The sequence below is a fragment of the Peromyscus californicus genome, unplaced genomic scaffold (genome assembly GCF_007827085.1).
Source record: "Peromyscus californicus insignis strain IS unplaced genomic scaffold, ASM782708v3 Scaffold_19__1_contigs__length_69161282, whole genome shotgun sequence".
NCBI lineage: Eukaryota > Metazoa > Chordata > Mammalia > Rodentia > Cricetidae > Peromyscus > Peromyscus californicus.
Window position 1 is genome coordinate 34,957,848 of NW_026294491.1, and position 21,216 is coordinate 34,979,063.

Below are 21,216 nucleotides of genomic sequence, written 5' to 3' on the forward strand. Positions count from 1 at the left end.
AAGGGTCAGGTACTAAGTAGAAGGTATTGGTTCTCAACCTATGGGTCTCGACCCCCTTGGGGTTGAATATTAGATAGATATCCTGCATATCAGATATTTACATTATGATTCATGAAGAACTATGTTAAAGGGTCTCAGCGTTAGGAAGGTTGAGAACCATTGCTCTAGCGGTAAATGAGTTACTGTGACAGAAAAATCACATGAGGCTAAGCCTGGAGCCTGGGTCTGGGAGACAGATAGATGGTTCTTTTCAGACTATGTTAGAAGCTTAAAACCACACATAGGCACAGTTGATGCTGACTGGCTTCACTGGAGAGCCTCAAGGCTTAGCAACGTACAGATCCAAGTCCACAAGCCTGGCTTTTGGAGTGTTGGCTGTTTCTGCTGGAGTGACCATAGTGGTGCCTTGCCCTGCTCCAAGAATTAGAGTGTGCTGGGATCTCATGTGCCTGTGGTATCCATATGAGGGCAGATGCGGGCTTTAACTGTGTGGGGTGTGCTCAGGTTTCTAGATCACATTAAGAATGAAGACAGTCCGGGGCCCCCCATTGGCAGCCACCATGCCTTTTTCTCTGATGACCAGGAGCCCTATCCCGTGACCGACATTGCTGACCTAATCCGGGACTCCTATGAGGTACAGGAGCCCCTTCCTAGTTGGAGGCAGAAGTGTGCCTGGGATACAGACGTGGAGGGAGGGTTGCTGGTGGCTTCCTGTTAGCTTTGGACTCAGCAGCCCCTGTGTCTGCAGAAATTTGGAAACCAGTCTGTGGAGCAGATTGAACACCTGCGATGCAAGCACAGGATCAGGGTCCTGCAAGGCCACGAGGACACCACCAAGCAGAACGTGGTGAGCAGAGGACACCTCCTTGGGGTTCGTGGGATGAGCTGACCGTGAGTGCAGCCCTCACTGGTCATAAAACACAGGAAGGGCTTCCTCCTCCTCCCTCCTCCTCCTTCCTCTCTCTCTCTCACTGAACTAAAAACTGCCACCATGTCACATTGAATGTGATGAAATTTTCAGAGTCAAATTGTGAGCAGCTAACTATCGGGAGCCTCAGTTCCCATGGTTATAAACAGGGCAATGTATCTCTACACTGTTTCCACCTCCAAAGAGCTTCATAGGTTGGCTCAGATCGTGTGTGCAGACTGGACAGGTGTTGAAGACAAAACACCTGGGAAGTCAGTCTATAGGAGTTGATGCTATCGGGACAAGGGTGCTGCCCATGTCCCCACTAGGAGGGAGAGTGACTCTCCCCCTGATCGTCTCAGGGGTGTGGGGGGTACACGCCTGGGCGTTACTCCATCACTGTCAATTCTTTCCCTAAGCTCCGTGTTGTTATCCCAGAAGTCTCCATTCTTCCTGAAGACCTTGACGAACTGTACGACTTATTCAAGGTAGGAAATCTAGGGGGAGGGAGTCCTGGGCCATGAGCCAGGTCCTAGCCCGCAGGGCCCAGTCTGCCTGTGGGCTTGTGGCTTCTTGTAAGGGCTAATGGTTGCCTGAGGGGGCCTGCCATGTGTTTTTTCTCTGGTAGCAGAGGCTAGAACTGCTCACCTACTTGCCATATCAGAAAACCCTCACCTTAACACTCTCTCGACAGATTAATGCCTCTTGTGTGTGCGTTGATCTTCCCTGGAGGCCAGCCTCAGGCTGGCACATGAAGGGAGGAGCTAGTGTGATCCCAGGAGAGCCCAAGAGGGCTGTGCAGCCCCTACACCCAAACAGCTGTGCACTGGTAGTGAGGCATTGAGGCTGTGCTATGTATGCTGTGCTGATTCTCATTGCTCTGCAATGTCCTAGTGAGTGTAGGCTCCTGGTCCAGAGTAGACAAACAGTGATTGTTCTGAAGTGACCGTGATTTACTCCTGCTTCGGCCTCACAGTACACATGGACACTTTTGTATTATGTGGTTGGTCTGTAGCTGTTTCATAGATTTTTCCCGTGGTGATCTCAACACCTCCTTGTGCTGCATAATCATCATTGTTGGGGTATAGTTGGCTTTTTAGGGCACTTAATTTAAATTAAATCAAATTCTTTTGAAGGAGGGTCTAAGTTGCTCAGGGTGGCTTCTAGCTTGTGATGCTCCTATGTCTCAAGTAGCTGGGATAACAGGCATGTACCACTATACCAAGTTAGTTACCTCAACTTTTTTCTTTTTAACTTAATCTCTCTTGCTAACATTTTGTCAACAGATAGCGCCTCTTGCATGTGTGCTGATCTTCTGCAGCCCAGTTTTATTTTTAACTGAAAATAGTATAGCAAACTGGAGTTCCAGTTTTGGGGTATTTGGGTAAAGTTACACAGGCTGTCCTGCAGAGTGTACCTTTTGACACTGTAAATCCATGTGTCCTTTCTTAATTTCAAATAGCCATTGTCAGTGAAAATAATAAAAAGTATCTCATAATTAAAACTGTGTCAACTGAACTACACATCTAGAACTGGATAAAATGATACATTTTGTGTCATGTATATTTTATCACAAAGAAAAAAATATATTTTTGCAAAAAAATTCTAAAAATTTTTGTAATGAAATCAAAATTCACATTCATGTGGGCAAGGATAACAAGGAAACACCTCCACATGGCCATTAACTTAGTCATCCTTCTGTTGAGGAATGTTTATCTTAATTCTAGGTTTGCTGGCTTTGGGTGAGGTGGTGACAGCTTTTTCACCTGTCTGGTCCCTTAGCATTGCCAGCTAATAAGCAGCACTTTCTGAGGCCAAACAGCCAGGGGAGAGGGCTGTGCTGGCCTCAGCTTTACGTGCACAGGCTCCCAAGGCACTAATGGCCCCGCGTAACACGGCTTTTCTCTCCCTCATGCTTTAAGAGAGCACACATGATGAGCTGTTACTGGGAGCACCCCAAGCCCATGGCCCTGCGCCATGACCCCAGCAGGCCCTATGCTGAGCAGTACCGCATTGATGCCCGGCAGTTTGCACACCTGTTCCAGTTGGTGTCACCATGGACCTGCGGGGTCCATACCGAGATTCTCGCTGAGAGGACCTTCAGGCTCCTGGATGACAACATGGACCAGCTCATGGAGTTCAAAGCCTTCGTAAGCTGTCTAGGTATGACTCTTCAGGTTTTCACTGTAAGATTCTGCATTTATCTATGAACAGGAGATGAGGTGGACTGCCGCCGGGAAGATCCACACAATCAGTGTGTTTATAATTAGCCTGCTTAACATCACCCTGATTTTAAAATATTGCTCTGCAGGTTCCTGTTAGAGTCACCCTTACATGTCCTTCAGGGAGGAGAGGGATTTGGCTCTCCATATTTAAAGCCACTGACCTGTTATCCTTGATTCCTAAGGTGTGGCTATGGTTTGCTGTGCAGAAAACCAAAATCTTGAGAAGCACAATAGCCATGAGTTACCCTGCAGTTCCATCATTTAGTTCCATCATTTCTGTATGGGGTGCCTTTGGGTTGAGGGTACTTGAAGCAACAAGCATTGGCCTTACTCTGAGCTTGAGCCAATGACTAACGGAATTCATTTGTACCCGATTTCTCTCGAATCTGCAGACGTTATGTACAATGGAGAAATGAATGAGAAGATTAAGCTGCTATACAGGCTTCATATCCCACCAGGTAAGAAAGTCAGTTTGGGCTGTGCTTCAGCACAAGGCCAGCTTTGTGCAGGACATTGACCGGTTCTTTCTAAATTCAGTTTCCCTTTTCTCCATGTGGACATTCAGTTTTCCCAGTACCATCTGTTCTCTCCCCCCTCCCACCCTGCAATGCATTTTTGGATTCATTTGTTGAAGATTGGTTGGATGGGTTTATTTCTTGGTCCTCTCTTCTATTTCATTGGTCTTTGGGTCTTTTGTTTGTTAGTATCATCGTGCTACAGTTTGTTTTGCTTTTTTTTTTGTTTTTCAAATAGCCTTGGCTGCCCTGGAACTTGCTCTGTAGACAAGTTAGGCCTCAAAATCAGAGATTCGTCTGCCTTCCAAGTGCTGGGATTAAAGGCGTGCCCCACCCCCCACAATGTCATGCTATTTTTGACACTATGGCTATGTAGCAAATTTGAGATGAGGTATTAAGATGCATCTATCTTTGAAACATTGATGGAGACTGTATCAAAATATGTAGGTTTCAGTAATATAAAATTTATATAAATTGTCAGCAAATACTTCTAGAATATAGAATATATTGCCCCATATTTTTCCTGGCTCTTTAGGGTTGCAGAAAAGAGGTTCTGCCTTTGTAGAGTTGGGGGGTTTCCTTTAAATTTTTAGTACTTCTTGGCTTTTTGACTTGACTGAATGGAGCTCTTCTCTGGTCTTATCTATTTTCAATTTTAAATGTCTATTAGGTCTGCATGCCCTTCCTTTAGATTTAATAATAAGTCTTTTGCTATAACTTAAATGAATAGAATCCATTCTTTTTATCTTGCTTTCTTTTGTGGATTCTTAGGTTTTGGTCACTTGGATCATATCTGAGTTGTGATAGTCAAGCTCTTGTTTATGTGTATGGGTGTTTTGTCCATGTGTAAGTCTGTATACTATGTGCATACCTGGTGCTTGCTGAGGCCAGAGGAGGGCATCAGATCTCTTGGGACTGGAGTTATAGATGGTTGTGAGCTATCATGTGGGTCCTGGGATTAGAACCCAAGTCCTCTGGAAGAGCAGCCATCTCTCCAGGCCCTGGTCATGTTTTTTGAACTTTTTCTTAATGTTTGAATGTAGTATTTTCTCATCCTTGTCCCCCATCCTTGATATTTCTTCTGGGTCACATATAATGCTTTCTGTTGTGGTGGTAGGTGGTGGTTTTGAGTTTTTCATTTTCAACATTTTTTTAAAATCTGTTTACACATGCATATTCACATCCAAGTCAGAGGACCTGGAGTGTCCGTTCTCACTTTTCACCTTGTTTCAAAGGAGTCTCTTGGTTGTTTGCAGCTTTGTACTATCAGGCTGGCTGGTCTGTACAGCTTCCGGGGATTCTCTTGTCTACATCTATCTCCCCGGATGAGCGCTGCGATTATAGATGTGTTCCAACACACTCAGCTTTTACAGGAGTTCTGAAGATTTGAACTTGGGTCCTCATGCTTGCAAATTTTTCTTTGGCTACTGACTTTTCTCAGGTCCCAGATTGAATTAATCAGCTTGTCTGTATGCTCTTTGAAGTAAATGATCAGTTGGTTTTTTTACTAGAAAACTTTTAATAAAGCATTTAGAACTTTTTAATAGCATATACATAATGGGTTTCAGTATACATTTCCATACATGTGTGTCATGTATCTATTTTTCTTTTTCCTCTGATGACTCAGTGAGCACAGACACCTGACTATGAAGAAAAGGCTTCTTCCTTTCTCAGCAACCACTAACTGCCCATTGGGCCTCAGGAAGGGGTAGGACCACATGAGCCCCCTTTTCAACAGGATGAGTGTGCCGTGTCTTACTTGATTAGTTAAAACCTAAGATAGTCACTGACAAGAGACTAGGAAATGGTAACACTATAAATTGTTGTGAAACTATTTAGGGTAAGTGTGGAAATAATGGGAAAAGATGGAAGAAAGGCCGCCTAATAGAAGCAAGGGAAACACAGTTGGATAGGGGAGCTGTTACTGAGGGAAGAGAAAAGAGCAAGAGAAAAGGAAAAAAGGAGAAAGTCTAGGGGAAAAATTTAAACTCTAAATAAGGAGCATGCTTGAAAACAAAATTAAGGAATGAAAAAAAGCATGAAGTTTCTTATGTTGGACTCAAAAAACTATTAAAAAATACAGCATAAATTGAAAAGGAGGGGCAGAAAAGGTTGTCAAGTCATGGCAAAAATATGTAAACAAAAAATACATTAATGTATGAAGGGGAATGAATAAGAATTTAAATTTTCTAAAAATAAGGTGAAGCCAGGCAGTGGTGGTCCACACCTTTAATCCCAGCACTCAGGAGGCAGAGGCAGGCGGATCTCTGAGTTCGAGACCACCCTGGTCTACAGAGCAAGTTCCAGGACAGCCAAGGCCAGAGAAACCCTGTCTCAAAAAACCCAAAACAAACAAAAAGTGAATAGTCAGAATGTAAGAAGGCCCCAACAGCTCAGGAAGCACAGGAGACGGGGTAGTTGCTTCTTGGACCCTTGAAGACCAGGCTGAAATTAGATGTACTGGGGTGGGTCCAGCTGACCCAGTCTTTCCTGTTGTGATAAAACACTGACAAAAGCACTTCCAGTTTATTAGCTCACAATTCCAGGCTTTAGGCCATCATTGTGGGGTGACAGGAACCCAGAGCTGTCACATCACAGCCCCAAGTCAACAGAAAGCAATGAACTAACGCAGGCCAGTGCTCAGTTCAACTTCCCTACTCATAGGAAGACCTCAGACTTGGAATGGTGCTGCCCAGTGAGTCTTCTCACCTGTTAACCCAATTAAATTCTCACAGGTATGTCTATCAGCCAGCTTAATCCGGATTCATCAAGCCACTTTCCAGGTGATCCTAGACTGGGTAGACAGTTAAAACCATGCTGGTGCTGAGGGTGGACAACTGTCTCATGTCCACCAGAGCAGTCTTCACTTCAGGGCTTGTCCTTACAGCATATCCAGTTGCTGGCTTTGGTGCAAATGATCCCTCCAGTGGATGGGTCAGTAGTGAACTCAAAAGGGTGGGGCAAACCTACCTAGCCCATAGACTACAAAGCTACTTGAGAGGGCTCTGGGCTTGCCGCAGGTGCAGGGCCACCTAGTCTGCATATGAGTGAGGCACTGGGGAGCTGCAGTCCTAGCTGTGCTGGACTTGACTCTTTGCTACATCACTACCTTTGATTTTCCTACTCATGGTGTCAAGAGGTGAGTTAGCATATGAAGTCTGGAATGGCAAGTTTCAAATAACCAAGTCCAACAGTGAAAGCCTTAATGTAAAATGTCTCCACCCATTTACAGTGTAGAACCACCAACTACATATACACAGAAATATAAAAATGAGGCCATGCTCCCTGTGAATGCTCGAGCTCACTGACTCAGTTCTCTTTTCTGTCATTACAGCTGCATGTACTGGTTCTTCAAGGATTTTCTTAGTGGCTTGTGTATGCAATTCTCCTTGGGACAAGCTCTTCACTGTTCTATAAACCCTTCTATCCCAATAGCTTCAAGCACCAGTGAGGTCCCATAATTTTCCTGTAAATATTGAGTGGACTCACAGGGCCACTGCCTACAATTTTAGGCCAGTTGAGTTGCCATCCCAGATAGTTGTTTGGGGCCATCTTGTGGAAGTTTCTTAAATCACATCTTAATTTTATCCTAAGTTCCAGTCTTTTACCTCTAGACTTTTGTCAACCTAGATAACTTTTATTAAGGAGTGCAGTGACTCTATAATCACCTGTCCATCATCCTAAAAAACTCTTGCCCTGGACCAGCCCATGTTCCTGCAGCCTGTGGTGTTGCCTATGCAGGTGTTAAGTGGATACACTGTGTGCCATTACTGCCTAGCTTCTGGTAACTGTTCAGTGGTCCATGTTGTAGCATCCGTCCTGGTCACATGAGCGCTCACTGTGTGGCTAGGACCACCCCTGCTGCTAGCTAGGGTTGTGTTGTTGCTATCAGTTTTACGCTAAGTTTCCATCCTCCCCAGTAGATGTACAGAAGTGGGGTTTCTGGGTTTAACCTTATTTTTGCTGCTGCCCAGAGGCCAGATCCCCTGGAACTGGAGTTACAAAACAGTTGACTGCCACAATGTATGCTGGGAATCAAACCTGGGTCCTCTGGCAGAGCAACCTGTGCTCTTAACTGCTGACTATCTGAAAACTTCTGTTCTCAGGCAGCATCTGGAGCTCACTGTGTAGATCTGCCTTCCTCTGCTGGGGTTAAAGGCCTGAACCACCATTTAGCTAAGTTTAAGAAACATCAAAATGTTTTCTAAACTGGCTGAACCATTTTGCTTTTACCAGCACCTTCTGAGACTTCTGTTTTATTTTTAGTATACGTCACAAAAACCAGTCTGGGCCAGGCAGAGTGGCACACTCAGGAGGCAGAGGCAGGTGGATCTCAGAGTTTGAGGCCAGCTGGTCTACAATGGAGTGTACAGGACAGCCAGAGCTACAGAGAAACCCTGTCTTGAAAAGCCAAAAAACACCAGTATGATGCTCTTTGGAAGCCAATGCTACTTAAAAACCTACATTGTATAGGAGCCAGGGCTATGTATGTAAAGACCCTGTCTCAACACCCCTCTCCCCCCCAAACCCCCACTTACACTATCTAAATATGCTAATTATGTACTCACTCGTTGTCAAGACAATGACAATGCTACTGGGGTTTGCTGTTTTTCCAGGTCAACCTCAGCAGTGTTTCATATGAATTTGTATGCTAGTCAGTCATGTCTACATACACAGAACAGATTTTGCTTATTCTTCATTTGGCTTTACAGGTTCTGTACCTTTACAGCAATATTAGGAACTGATGGCTTAGCCTTTGGGTCTAGCTTTTTCAGTTAAGCAGAGAATGTTTCCAATTTTAATATTTTCTTTTAAGCACTCACTGAAAATGACAGAGACAGTCAGTCACCATTGAAGAATCCTCTGCTGTCAACATCAAGACCACTGGTATTGGGTAAGCCCAATGGCAAGTATCTGTTCTCATCTGCTCCTAGCAGCCTGTCCCCTCCCCCGTTACCATTCAGCCCATGTTGCTTGACTGCCTGTTCACTGAGTCCCTTCTGCTGCTTCGATCTTTCTAGGATTCTTTACAGGAAGGTCCTAAGGACAGGGCTATGGAGTCAGTTGTGAAAATGTAATCGTGCTTTTTGGCTGTATATGAAATTTGCTTAGTGGGACCCTGTTCCCTTACTATCCCAATTTCATAGCTTTCATAGAATTTAAACTGTTGTTTCCCCTTTTCAAGGTGACACAATTGATTATCAGAAACAACTGAAACAGATGATTAAAGATTTAGCCAAAGAAAAGGATAAAACGGAGAAAGAGTTGCCCAAAATGAGCCAGGTAAGGACTTCGTTTGGGAAGAAAACAAACCATTTTGGCAGCTTGGGCCCATGGATCTTATGACTTCCCAGACCAGTGTTGTGATCAAGTCACCTCTTTCAAACAGGAGGCTGCAGAATGATAAATACTCAAGTCTCCCATACCTCTGACCATTTCCCAGAAAAGAATTGTTATACAAGTGGTATGATGGCAGGTTTAATTTGAAAAGGGTCTTCTTGCCAGTATGTGAGAAATAATAGGCTTAAGGTTTTGAATGCTCCTGTGTAAGATGTGAATGTTTTTTCGTGCCATGTACCGGGAGGCTCTAGAGCATGAGTAGGTTGTGCATAAAAGCTCAATGGGTGTCTTCTACCTTACTTCCTTCAAGTCTCTCATTGAACCTTAAGCTAGGTAGGCAGTCCCTGATCCTCCCCAGCTTTATACGGGTAACTTTCTGTTCCTCACAAATGTGATAGCTAAATCACCCAGAGCTGTCTGTACTATTTTAAGAAAATATCTACCACCACCAAATAACAACACTTGATAGTCCTGAAATATTTACTTATTCTACTACCCCTCCAAAATAGCAGACCAAATGAGTCCCTGAAAAACCTTATACTACTGAGTGGTCTAAAATACCCAGAGCTGTCTGCTTAACTTGGAACATCGGTCACTGTTTTCACCCAGGTATAAACTAGACATCAAGTTACAGTAGATACCTTACTTTAGCTGTCATAAAGTAATTGTGGAAGTTTCCTCTAGATCACTGAATGTAAGGTAATTTTTTTGTAGCCCTAGGATGCCTGTCCCCTAAACACTGGGTTTAAAGATATGTGCCACATGCCATTTTCCCATTAAAAAGCAAGTGTAGCTCTGGATTTTCTTTGGAGAATGTGTGCATCCCGAGCTGGCATTTCTCACTAACTCATAAGCCTTTTTATATTTTCTGCACATGGAACAAGGAACTAACAGTAGACACCTGTAACCCAGTGTTTGTCAGTGAGGCAGGAGGACTACAAGCTGTGGACAGTCTTAAAACAGTGAGCTCCTATCGAACAAAAATTAAATGGTACATGCTTTTCTGATAGTTTTTTTTTTTTATAATTCTAGAGAGAATTTATCCAGTTCTGTAAAACTCTGTACAGTATGTTCCATGAAGATCCAGAGGAAAACGAGCTGTACCAAGCCATTGCCACAGTAACCACTCTGCTACTACAGATAGGAGAAGTGGGCCAGCGAAGCAGCAGCTCAGGAAGCTGCTCCCAGGAATGTGGTGAGGAGCTGCAGGCCTCAGCTCCTTCTCCTGAACAGGACTCGGTTTTTGCTGAGACTGGGAAGACTCCCCAGGACCCTCGGGCCTTTCCTGAGGCAGGGGAAGGGGACTGGACTGTCTCCCTGGAACATATCCTGGCCTCCCTTCTCACTGAGCAGTCACTGGTAAACTTTTTTGAAAAGCCACTCAACATTAAGTCCAAACTTGAAAATGCCAAGCTCAATCAGTACAGTCTCAAAGCTTTGGAAATGAGCCACCCACCACAGCCTGAACTGAAGCTGAATAACCTGTAGCCAGGAATTGTCGGGGAACACACTGGAACCCGCCACACCAAAGCACGAACTGGACTGTTGTCAGTCACTGTCCAGATTTCAGTCTGAGTTGAGTATGTGGATAACCAACCTCAGAGCCACGGCCGGGGAATTGCTGCAACTCACACAGTTCTATTTATTAGGAGGTTGTCAGAGGTGGAATGCCCTTTACACTGTGACTATCAACTTTGCTCAAACCAGTGTTTCTGCTATGAGCTTATCCTTTGATGGACAAAAAGATGTTACAGTAACCAAGAGACATCAACCCCAGGCTCATGTACCACTGGTAATGGGAGAGGTCAAGAAACAGGCTCACCTCCAAGATCCCAGAACCACTGTCTGCACAACTGTATTTGGCTTTTTTTGCACTAATTTTGTTTCAATGCTGGTAATTGAAACCATTTTAATATATTTCGTTGTATTCACTTTGTATGTCCTTCCAAAAACAAACCATGCTTTCAATGTTGCCCCCTCACCCCGTTTTTAATAAAAATCTTTTTTTTGTACTGACTTTTTTAAATTAAAAAAAAAAAAACAAAACACCAAAACAATAGCACTAAGGAAGCAGACAGACCTTTTGTGAGTTCGAGGCCAGCCTGGTCTATAGATTGAATTTCAGGACAGCCAGGGATGTTACAGAGAAACGCTGTCTTAAGGGTCTAGCATATTCCAGGGAATGCAATGTAGTGGTTGGTAAAGATAGAGTGTCAGCTTTTGGTAAAGACAGAGTGTCAGCTTTGGTCTTCTGGCTAAGTTTAATTCCTAGGACCCACACAACAGATTTTCAGTATCATGTAACAGTTATAACCCCAATCCTTAATTTTAGGCTCACATACACAGCTGGGACTAAAGTGAGACCTAATACTGTAGCTTCTTTGCTAAAAGCCACACACAAGCCAGGCATGGTGGTGCCTGCCTTTAATTCCAGCCTGTTCTACAGAGCAAGTTCCAGGACAGCCAGAACTACACAGAGAAAACTGTGTCTTGAAAAACCAAAACCCAGAACTCTAATACATGGATTTCTGTGAAAAGAACATGTCACACACATACTTCCAGTTTCCCACGTCCCCAGCGCAGTGGTTCTAAATAATTCCCAACAATACCAAAAACTCCACCGGTGTGACAGACAACAAAAAGGAAAACCAAAACCTGAAGGTAGTTCTCCAACTTTATTTGACACTCTGCAGCTTAGTTCTCATCCACATTGACTGTCTGTAGATCTAGAAGGAAGAAGTGACAGCCAGTCAACATCCCATCTTTTCGAGCACTTGCACAACACTCCACTGTCATGAATGTCACTATTTTGCATTCCCCCACATCAGACAGTTTTAAATAAAGGTCTGCTAATTTTGCCTGCCACTCATCTCTTCACCGAAAAAAGGCACCCAACATTTGATGAACAAATTTTGGGTTAAAGATGCTAATAATTTTCTGCTATAATTTGGTGAAATTGTGGAAGAGCATGGAACTTACTTTTGAATGTGGTAACAGGTACGTAAGTTACCAATGTGTAAAGCTTGTTTGGTGAGTCCTCATCCTCATTACGTTTTCTGGACAAACGTACACGGATACGGTATGGAACATTCCTAATAAAATAGAAATGTGTCGCTAAGGTCAATGCTTCTTGTCAGGAGCCAGCTACTAGCAGCACTCACACATCCATTCCTGCTTCTAATGCTCTGATAAACACTTTTATCTGACCTTGAAATATACCCAGGTGAATGAGCAACAAGCTGCCATCTCAAGGTTCACGCTTGTTAGGATATATTAAGGCAGCCACCAATGAAAACCAATTGTTTTTAGGCAGAAAATGGCTGTCGACAGAAATATCCACTAATTCAAATAAAAGGCACCCACAACCCTTCCCTTTGCAGAAGCAGTGCAGCTGAGTTATCTCCTTCCCTCACCATCTCAGGATGTGCTAGGTGTTCTTAGGCCCCAGATTCCTACAAACAAGGCTCTTTCGCTCCTTGTTGGATAATCTAATATAGTCCTACTTTAGAGGTTGCAAGATTAAATACTGCCAGCAGCAAGCAGCACCCCCTTCCATCTTCCTACTTACTCCCCTTTAAAGGGGACTTACCAACTTCAGCATTATTTACATCCAGGTTGGAAAAAACTCTGTGAGAACCCTCTCATGTTATAGGACATGACACAAATCAACCCCTGGGCAGGCAGCAGGAGGATTCTTTCCTCAGGACTGGCCAGCACCTCAGGTTCAGAAACACCACTTTCTCTGAGCTTCTCATGCTCCCAATGGCGCTCGTCCAGGTCCCAATCTCTCCCAGATCTCATCAAGCTCTAACACGGTTCTCTCCCTTACTTACAACAAATGACACTAGCTTAGAGCCATTGTCCTTTATCTTTATACTCCACATCTGGTAACCAAACTTCCAAATTTGTCACATAGACTATATATATAGAAGGAATAACTGGCATCATTGTAACAAATATAACTTCAGTACCTTATTCCTTTGGCCCAGACGGCTTTATTGAGCCTAGTATCAATGCGCACATCTGGAGTACCCATCTCCTTCATGGCAAATTTCCGGATTTCTTTGAGTGCCCTAGGGGCACGCTTCTTGAAGCCCCTGAGGTTCAAAACACAAGGATATAAAAATCATAGATTACACATAATATATAAATGCATTCCCTCATAAAACAATCGAAGTAGTCAGAAACACACCCCTACAAGCATGAAATGTCCAGGTCCTAGCACCGGCACTTGGAACAAGATGTTGAAATAAACACCAGATATCTCACAATCCAAGCACAAAGTGCCATGCTTTCCCAGCTTATCATTCACAAACGTGGTCTACTCTCACAGCAGTCCTAAAATGCTGGGGACTCAGTGGTTAAGAAAACTTGCTTTTGCCAAGGACCCAGGTTTGGCTCCCAGCATCCATATGGTGAACATACACACAGGCAAACATGTACAGAGAAAGGCAGTATTCTGTGGAACCATGAGGGCCATTTACCTAGATTTTATGCTTTCAATCAAATGAATAAAAAAACCCAAAATGAGCTGGATGTGGTGTTGTGCTCCTTTAATCCTAGCATCTGGGAGGCAAAGGCAGGTGGATTTGTTTGAATCAAAGCCAGCCTGGTCTGGTCTGGTCTACATAGCTAGTTCTAGGACAACCACAACTACACCTAACAGGGAGCCTGTATTTAAGACAACAAAAAAAACCCACCAAACTTTCTAGGGCATGGTGATGGTGCACACCGATAACCACAACACTGGAAGTTGGGCAGGAAGACCTCAAATCCAAAACCCACCCACAAAAGTCCAGTTGTGTCCAGCACCTGTCAGGCCCACTCCAGGCGAGACACACTGAATTGCTTTCTCCACTCTACCCATCACCAGCCTGCGCCCAAACAAGCCCACCTGACAACCTACCTGGAAAAACAGGGTTAGAAATAACAGCAGCTGGTCTAATGGACCTAGCTCGTGCAAGCTACCCATCAGGTGGTATCAATTACAAGTACCAAGCAGGATGCACCAGGAAAGAGATGGAGCACTGAGCAGTTCCAATGGAAACAAGATGCTGCTGCCTTCACTTAAATGCAATCAGACTGGCTCTCAAGAGGGCAGAGCCAGCAGGGAGCAAGTTTGGTTTGGAAAACAATGGAAACCCAGACATTACCAACGGAGGGAGGCTGGAGAGCCTCACACAGGGCTTTTACAACGAAGTACAAAATGTCTGAAAACCATGCCCACCCACGAGCACCTTTCACGAAAGAAGGACCCAACACACTGGGCACTTAAACAAAAAAACCCCATCAACTCAAAACGTTTTTCGCCTCTCCCGCTTTGGTAAACTTGGGAGGGCAGGGTCTTTACTTTCTCACATACATGCACAGCTCAGGGAATGTGTACCATGGAATGTGACTGATCACGAGCAGCATTCACACACAGCAGGGACCCCACAGAAAATGTCCACACACATTTCGACCCAGCAAAATCTGTCACAAGAGTCTGAACAGCCAAATCCAAGAAATCTTGCTCTAAATGCTGGATATCTGAATATATGTAGATAAATCGTGTACAAAGGGAGTACGCACCCATAATCATTCCCTGTAACTGCCTCTTTATAAATTCACAAATCGCCATGGGTCTTTACCGTACACTGCACTGTAACTTTGGTGTAACCTACCTGCCTCTCAGCATTTCCAGGATTACAACTCGACCCGTATTAGTATGAATCTGTATGGGTCAGAGGACGAACATAATCCGATTTCACATTTGGGGCTCAGCAATTCGCAACTGGCTAACTTCCTGCTGCACAGAAATTATTAAAGGTTTCCCTTCACAAGCTTTTACTTTTAGTGGTCCAGATTACAAAAACACTCGCTTTACCATCACCAAGCTTTCCAGAGTCCACTGATCTCTAAAGTTCAAACACAACCTCCTCCTGGTCCTAGTTTCTAACAAGTACCGTACACTCCAAACCCTGCACGCCTTCAAAGTACACGCAGACTGAAAAAAAGCAAACAAACAAACCAAACCAAACCAAACCAAACCAAACCCGCGTGCTTTCTAAAGCACAAGTCTGTAAGCAGCAATTAGGCAATGCTCGAGTGACAGCCAGAAGCCAGAAGCCGGAAGGGGCTCGCGGGCCACGCCGACCGCCAGGTACTCACACTCCATGGATGCGCTTGTGAATGTTGATGGTGTATTCTCGGGTCACCACCTCGTTGATGGCAGAACGGCCCTTCTTCTTCTCGCCACCCTTCTTTGCGGGAGCCATCTAAAACGCAGGCGACAGGAGGCTCTAAGCAGGCGGGGCAAAACCCCGAGCCGATGCCCCCCCCCTCTCAGAATCCGCCCAGGGTTGCCCAAAGCCGACCCTGCCAGTCCACCACGCACTCCCCAGCCCTCAGACGCCCGACCCCGGAACCCCTGCGGCTCGGCTGCTCTGAGCCCCGCCACTGTCCTCCATCGGCCCCAGAGCCTGTCGTCAGCGCAGGCCCTACCGCCCCGGATCGTCGAGCCTCGGGTCGGCGCGGAACAAACCCCACCTAGCCGGCCTGCCCCGCGCCCGGAGAGGATGGAGCTGGATTTTCAGAGCCAGGACCCCGCGGCCATACTTACTCTGCCGGGCCCAAGCTGGAAAGGACGGGCGCGAGGGATGGTGGGAAGGAAAGCCGCGTCGCAAGTACAACTTCCGGGTCGCCGGGAGGCGGGGAAAGAGGAAGTGTGGCGAGGGAAGGTGGAAGGTTAGGCTGTGATGTAAATATGGCGCGTCGGAGGCGGAGCGAGCGGCGTGGGGCGGGGCCGGGGCGGGGCCGGGGCGGGGCCGGGGCGGGGCCGGGGCGGGGCCGGGGCGGGGCCGGGGCGGGGTTGAGGCTGCCAGTCTTCTGGCCTTTTGCTGCGAACAGCGTCCTTCCTTCCCTGTGTGAAGGTGCCGGATGGGTTTTAAATCTGAACCCTGGGAGAGCAAGGCCAGCAACGAAGACACTCTTCTGTTTTTCGAGTTCACGCATTCATTCAGTCTACACTTACTGAATCTTTTAGGTGATGTGCTTGTCAGAAGGGCCCAGGTTTGACTGAGACCGTAACCAAAGAGCTTATTTCCCAAGTCGGAAAGGTCCACGTAAACACCAGGCACTTTTGTGGGAAAATCCCCGAATCCCAGCAAGTCCGAACAACCTATCCACTGGGGTTTCAGCAATGGCACGTTTCAGGATCTCACAGACAAAAAAGACAGGCAGGTAGAGACTCCACCGTCTCACCCGAAACCTAGGTCTCCGCCTCCTTTGGCTAAGGGGTGCTGTACATACAGATTCCCCAAAGGCAGGACTTGAGGTGGACAGGCACGCTCACTCTCGGATCTCAAAACAATGCCTGAGTGTGGTGGTGCATGCCTGTGATCCCAGAACTTTGTAGTTGAGCCAGGAGATCAGGAGTTCAAGGTCATCCTTGACTACAGGGTGAGTTTGAGGCCCGCCTGAGGCGTGGGGTAGGGGAGGAGTAGTAAGAGTGGCCTAAACACACCTCATAGTATCTGAAGACGTCTCCATGGGGCTAGGAGGAAAGGACTGGACCGGCTCTGTTCCAGTTCTTAGGGGGGTGCAAACACTAACGGGTTCGATGGGAATGTGGGTTGGTACAGTAAGGCTGGGCTGAACTCCAGTGCAATCTCCTAAGCAGAGCCACTCAAAAACACTTTAAAAGGAAGCCGGTGTGATACACTCAGGACACAGAATAGGAGGATAGCAAATTAAGGCTGAGGCTACTCTAGGCTACATAGAGGCTAACCTTGGCTACACAATGAGACCTGATCCAAGGAGGGAGGGAGGGAGAGGAAAAAAAGGGGGAGTGTGAAGAGAATATGAAAATATGGACTTGGGGAGGTAGCTCAGTGATAGAACATTTGCTGACATATGCAGGCTCTGAATTTGATAGGCACAAATCCTCCTCCACTACAAAAAAGGAAAGCAGCCTGGTGATGTAAAAGGTTCCAAAAGGCTGGGGCTGGGAGATTGGTGAGGAGGATGTTGCTATGATACAGCAGAGATGGATCTTGAGCAAGTCAGCAAATAGTGGACCAGAAAAGAAAGGCACAGACAGCATTTGAAATGAAGAGCAGTAGTTCGAGTAACTTTATGTGAGATGGCAGTTTAGGAGAAAGACAATATTAGATGAGAATTACATTAGAAAGGTAAAATATCACACACAATGTATGATCTATTAAATAGGCGAAATCAGTGTGATTCTGTGACTTTTGTGAGTCTCTTCTTAGCAGTGTACACTCTCAGAGATGTGTCATCGACCATCTTCTTTGCTGCCCAAACATTGTAGTGTGTATATACCTATGTGCTTCAGCCTATTACAAACCTAAGCTGTGGGTTATGTGTCTTCATCCATGCTGTCCATCAGTGACTGCTCTCATTGAGCAGTGCATGGCTGTGTATACTTTCAGCTCTATCCCAACAGAATGAGCCAGTGATAGGAACTGAAGCCGCACGATTACCCAATATCGCTTCCCAGATTCACTCTAAGCACCAGATTTTAATCTTGAATTTGTTTTAAAGTAAAAAAAAAAAATCAGGCCGGGTGGTGGTGGCACATGCTTTTAATCCCAGCACTCGGGAGGCAGAGGCAGGTGGATCTCTGTGAGTTCGAGGCCAGCCTGGTCTCCAAAGTGAGTTCCAGGAAAGGTGCAAAGCTACACAGAGAAACCCTGTCTCGAAAAACCAAAAAAAAAAAAAAGAATATCAGGAGGGAAGTTGATCCCATACTTTGGGGTAGGGGGAAATAGATAAATAGACCATGCCTCTGATGTTCTAGAGAGAAATCTGGAGTCTGGTTTTGGAAGGGCTTTGCTGACAAGATGAAAGAGAAACCAGCTCCCACTTGGTCAGAATGTGATAACTTGAGCATAGAAATAATAATGGTTAATGAGAAACTCTGAGTTTACAAAAACCCATGAGCTCATGACTTTGTTCTAAAACATAGGTAACTTATGGAGTCAATAAATTAGACATGCCCATGGCTGATTACAATTCAAAAAGAAAATTTCTTCCCCTATTCCATTTCTAATGAGATCTTCTACAGAAAAACAAAGCTTTTTATCTGCATAATTCTGACCACGAACAACATTTCTCTAGATGACACAAATTAGATATTTTTTTCAGGATATTAATGGCTGACTTTGAGATCTTCAGGCTACAACAAGAACAGAAATTAACGTAATTTTTATATCACTAAAATTTTACCAGGACGTTTTGGCAAGAGTGCAAAAGTCATGGCTAAGAACTGCTTAATAAGTAGAGCCATAGTGGCATACAACTTTAATCCCAGCACTCGGGAGGTAGAGGCAGGCAGATCTCTGTGAGTTTGAGGCCAGCCTGGGCTACAGAGTGAGTTCCAGGAAAGGTGCAAAAGCTACACAGAGAAACCCTGTCTCGAAAAAAACACCAAAAAGAAAAAAAAAACAAAACAAAACCTGCTTAATAGTTGGTCACATAGCTGGGTGTAATGCTATACACATTTAATCCCAGAAGCAGAGGCAGGCAGATCTCTGTGAGTTCCAGACCACCCTGGTCTATATAGAGAGTTCCAGACCAACCTGGTCTATATAGGAAGTTCCAAGCCAGTTTAGAGCTACAAAGTGAGATCTTGTCTAGAACAACAATAACAACTTAGCATGCTGTTTGTACAAGCAACGTTTTAGTTGTTAGACACAGAATACACTACAATTTTAGTTGGTTTGTAATATCTTAAACCAAGTATTCCGAGGTCACACTCAAGCTTGACTCTTGAACCAGGACACTTTATACTGTTCCAGACAGTTAAGGTCATGGTTTTTCTGGAACAAAGATGTGGTTGCAAAATAGCCTTTTAATGAGCAAAGCTAATGAATGAAGAGCTCAGTGATTACAATTCCCATGATGCATGCATTTAGTGGAATATTACACAATAAGAGTTTTTTGAGTTTATCCAAATTCTGAACATGTGTAAAATTCAGGCAGAACGAAATTAAATTAGGAGCACAACATACTCCACCCTCTTTTAATGGCTTCCAGCTAGACACTCTTAGGATAATGAATAGACTGCGGCCATTAACAATCTTGTTCCACTTAGGAGGCTAACCACCAATTAAAGTATGACTGCAATTAAATGATAAATTCTTTTCCAGAAAAACCAGATCTCTAAACCTTAGACAATGTCAAATTAAGAAAGAAATAGGTTATTGAGTTCCATCCAAACTTCATGTTTTAAAAACAGGGTTCACTTCAAGTTCTTCAAGAAGTAAATATTCCTCTCTGTGGATGCAAAATATTTTGGCTTTACTACCTACCCCACCCATGCCCTCAGGCGTAGAGTAATCACAGATACATGTATCCAAGATTGGTCCTTTAGCTAGAGAGCCAAAAAGGAACCGGCATCATTTTACAGAAGAGAGCAACCTGTCTTACAGACCTGTCTTAATAACATACTTGCAAGGAACATAGTTCCATGCAGCCAGCATGTTTGGAAAGGGAGAGACCATCTTGGTGGTTCCCAAATGCTGAATACTCCTAAGGCACTCAGGTAGTTTTCACAGGCAATTTAGCAACCTGGGGCCCCGTTTGCATGGAGCTATGTGTACAACCTTCTCCAAACGAAGAGGGCAGTCAATCCTAGTAACCCCTAGCAACTCCCTAACAACCTTTGGGGATCCCACCCCCCTTTGTGGTCAAACATGGAACCTGTCCTAGAACTGCAGGCAGTGACCCAATTCAAACCAGGCTGGTATTCAGTGCACATGCACAAGGCAACCTGTATCCACCGAGTGAGCTTTCAGGGAAAATCTCCTACTTACCATTCTGTGCCTATGCGTGATTGGACACACATATGATTCAAAAATTAGATGCATCATGAGAAAGAACATGTTGAGAGAACAAAGAGTTATATAACCCAAGCCCATCAGTGGAAACACCAAATCACCTAAGCCTCATCCTTGGCAACTAATTCCTCCCTCCGCGTGGGCTCATAAAATGAAGCTTTGCAAAGTAACCTAGGGCAATCGTGCTTGGCGCCGGCTGCTCTCTCCTAGCAGTGTGTCTATTCTGTGTATTTACCGTGCTCTTGAATAAGACCTTTGCTAGGTCACTATTTGTGTGTGCTTCTTCAGCTTTTTTTAACAAGACAACAAGAACCTGGAAGCACTCAGTGTAGACCACTAGAGTACCCTCATGTTAGCATGCTGGACCTCGTGACTGAGATGGCTGTAGCCGATCAAGACCTCAGACATGCTGCTCTGTGCCTTCTCAATGGTGTGTATGTGTGCACATCTCACACATACCTTGGCACACTTACCTTGTGTGTGTTTAGACATCACTGGTCTAAATGTTGGCAGTGAGAGTCCACAGGATCCGGCCTGATTGAGCATGATCGCAAGCAATGAATGACTGCTTTGGTGGGGAATGTCTCCATCGTTTCTACAGGTTTCCTGTGTCCACAAGGTTGAGATGTTCCCAGGAACTTTTCCTTGTTCTCATGTTATCATGTCTACAGTGAAAATGTGCTTTCCTATCATGAGCTTTAAACCTTAGGAAACCGGCAGACTCACGCAGCTCAAGAACTCCATTCCAGCACCGGTTATTGTATTGTTTCCACCATACTGTAGTTTGGGTCTTGAATGGTCCCCAAAAGGCCCATGTGTCCAAACTTCGGACCTCAGCTATTGGGTGTGCCGCAACCTTTAGCAGGTGGGGCCTAGTGGAATAAATTTCGGTCCCATTGGGACCCTGTTCCCTTTCTCTTTCTTTGCTTCCTGGCCATCCTGAGGTGAGCAGGCCTGCTCTGCCATTCACTCATTCCATGATGTTCTATGCCGCCACAGGCCTAAAGCGACAGGGCCAAGTGACCATGGACTGAAGTCCCCGAGACATGAGACCATGAGCCCACTTTGGAAAGTTCATCACCTCACTTATTTTATCACAGTAACAGAAAGCTGAACGAAAACTACTTCTAAAGCTTTCAACATCTTGATTTTTTTTTTTCTTGAGACAGAGTTTCTCTGTGTAGCCCTGGTTGTCCTAGAATTTACTTTGTAGACCAGGCTGGCCTTGTGAACTCAGAGATCTGCCTGCCTCTGCCTCCTGAGTGCTGAGAGTAAAGATGTGCACCACCGTGCCTGGCTTCAACATCTTGAAATTAAAAAAAAACCAAAAACCAAATAGTTTCCCAGTAAACTGATATATGTGTGGATGTATAACAAGGGACAAAGGA

General features: G+C 45.0%; 2 protein-coding genes across 6 annotated transcripts in view; one reads left to right on the forward strand and one right to left on the reverse strand.

Moving 5' to 3' along the window:
- Positions 1-10,999, forward strand: part of Tbc1d8 (TBC1 domain family member 8) — a 134,328-nt gene extending 123,329 nt beyond the window's left edge. For 3 of the 4 annotated variants that reach the window (XM_052745072.1, XM_052745071.1, XM_052745074.1), the window contains 8 exons: positions 505-634; positions 749-847; positions 1,327-1,395; positions 2,830-3,070; positions 3,525-3,590; positions 8,464-8,553; positions 8,833-8,930; positions 10,020-10,999. In XM_052745072.1, coding sequence (XP_052601032.1) covers positions 505-634; positions 749-847; positions 1,327-1,395; positions 2,830-3,070; positions 3,525-3,590; positions 8,464-8,553; positions 8,833-8,930; positions 10,020-10,475 — 1,249 coding nt within the window. In that variant the 3' untranslated portion in view covers positions 10,476-10,999. The remainder of the gene's footprint in view (positions 1-504; positions 635-748; positions 848-1,326; positions 1,396-2,829; positions 3,071-3,524; positions 3,591-8,463; positions 8,554-8,832; positions 8,931-10,019) is intronic. The other variant, XM_052745073.1, reaches the window with a different exon arrangement.
- Positions 11,000-11,648: 649 nt separating this feature from the next.
- On the reverse strand, positions 11,649-15,714 carry Rpl31 (ribosomal protein L31). 2 transcript variants are annotated; one of them, XM_052745080.1, is made up of 5 exons: positions 15,589-15,714; positions 15,138-15,244; positions 12,959-13,084; positions 11,967-12,079; positions 11,649-11,713 (listed from the first exon to the last, which is right to left on the reverse strand). In XM_052745080.1, the coding sequence occupies exons 2-5, from the start codon at positions 15,242-15,244 to the stop codon at positions 11,682-11,684; spliced, it is 378 nt and encodes a 125-aa protein (XP_052601040.1). In that variant the 5' UTR covers positions 15,589-15,714; the 3' UTR covers positions 11,649-11,681. The 2 variants fall into 2 exon arrangements, with proteins under 2 accessions (XP_052601040.1, XP_052601039.1); XM_052745079.1 differs by having other exon boundaries at positions 15,516-15,630.
- Positions 15,715-21,216: the final 5,502 nt, after the last annotated feature.

What these genes read in the sequence shown, in the direction of transcription:
- Rpl31 (XM_052745080.1), bottom strand. Translation starts at nt 15,244, where the DNA reads ATGGCTCCCGCAAAGAAGGGTGGCGAGAAGAAGAAGGGCCGTTCTGCC. An exon ending in GTCTGGGCCAAAGGAATAAG is followed by an intron (nt 12,080 to 12,958) that starts GTACTGAAGTTA and finishes CTATTTTATTAG; the next exon opens with GAATGTTCCATACCGTATCC. An exon ending in ACCTGTTACCACATTCAAAA is followed by an intron (nt 11,714 to 11,966) that starts GTAAGTTCCATG and finishes TCTTCCTTCTAG; the next exon opens with ATCTACAGACAGTCAATGTG.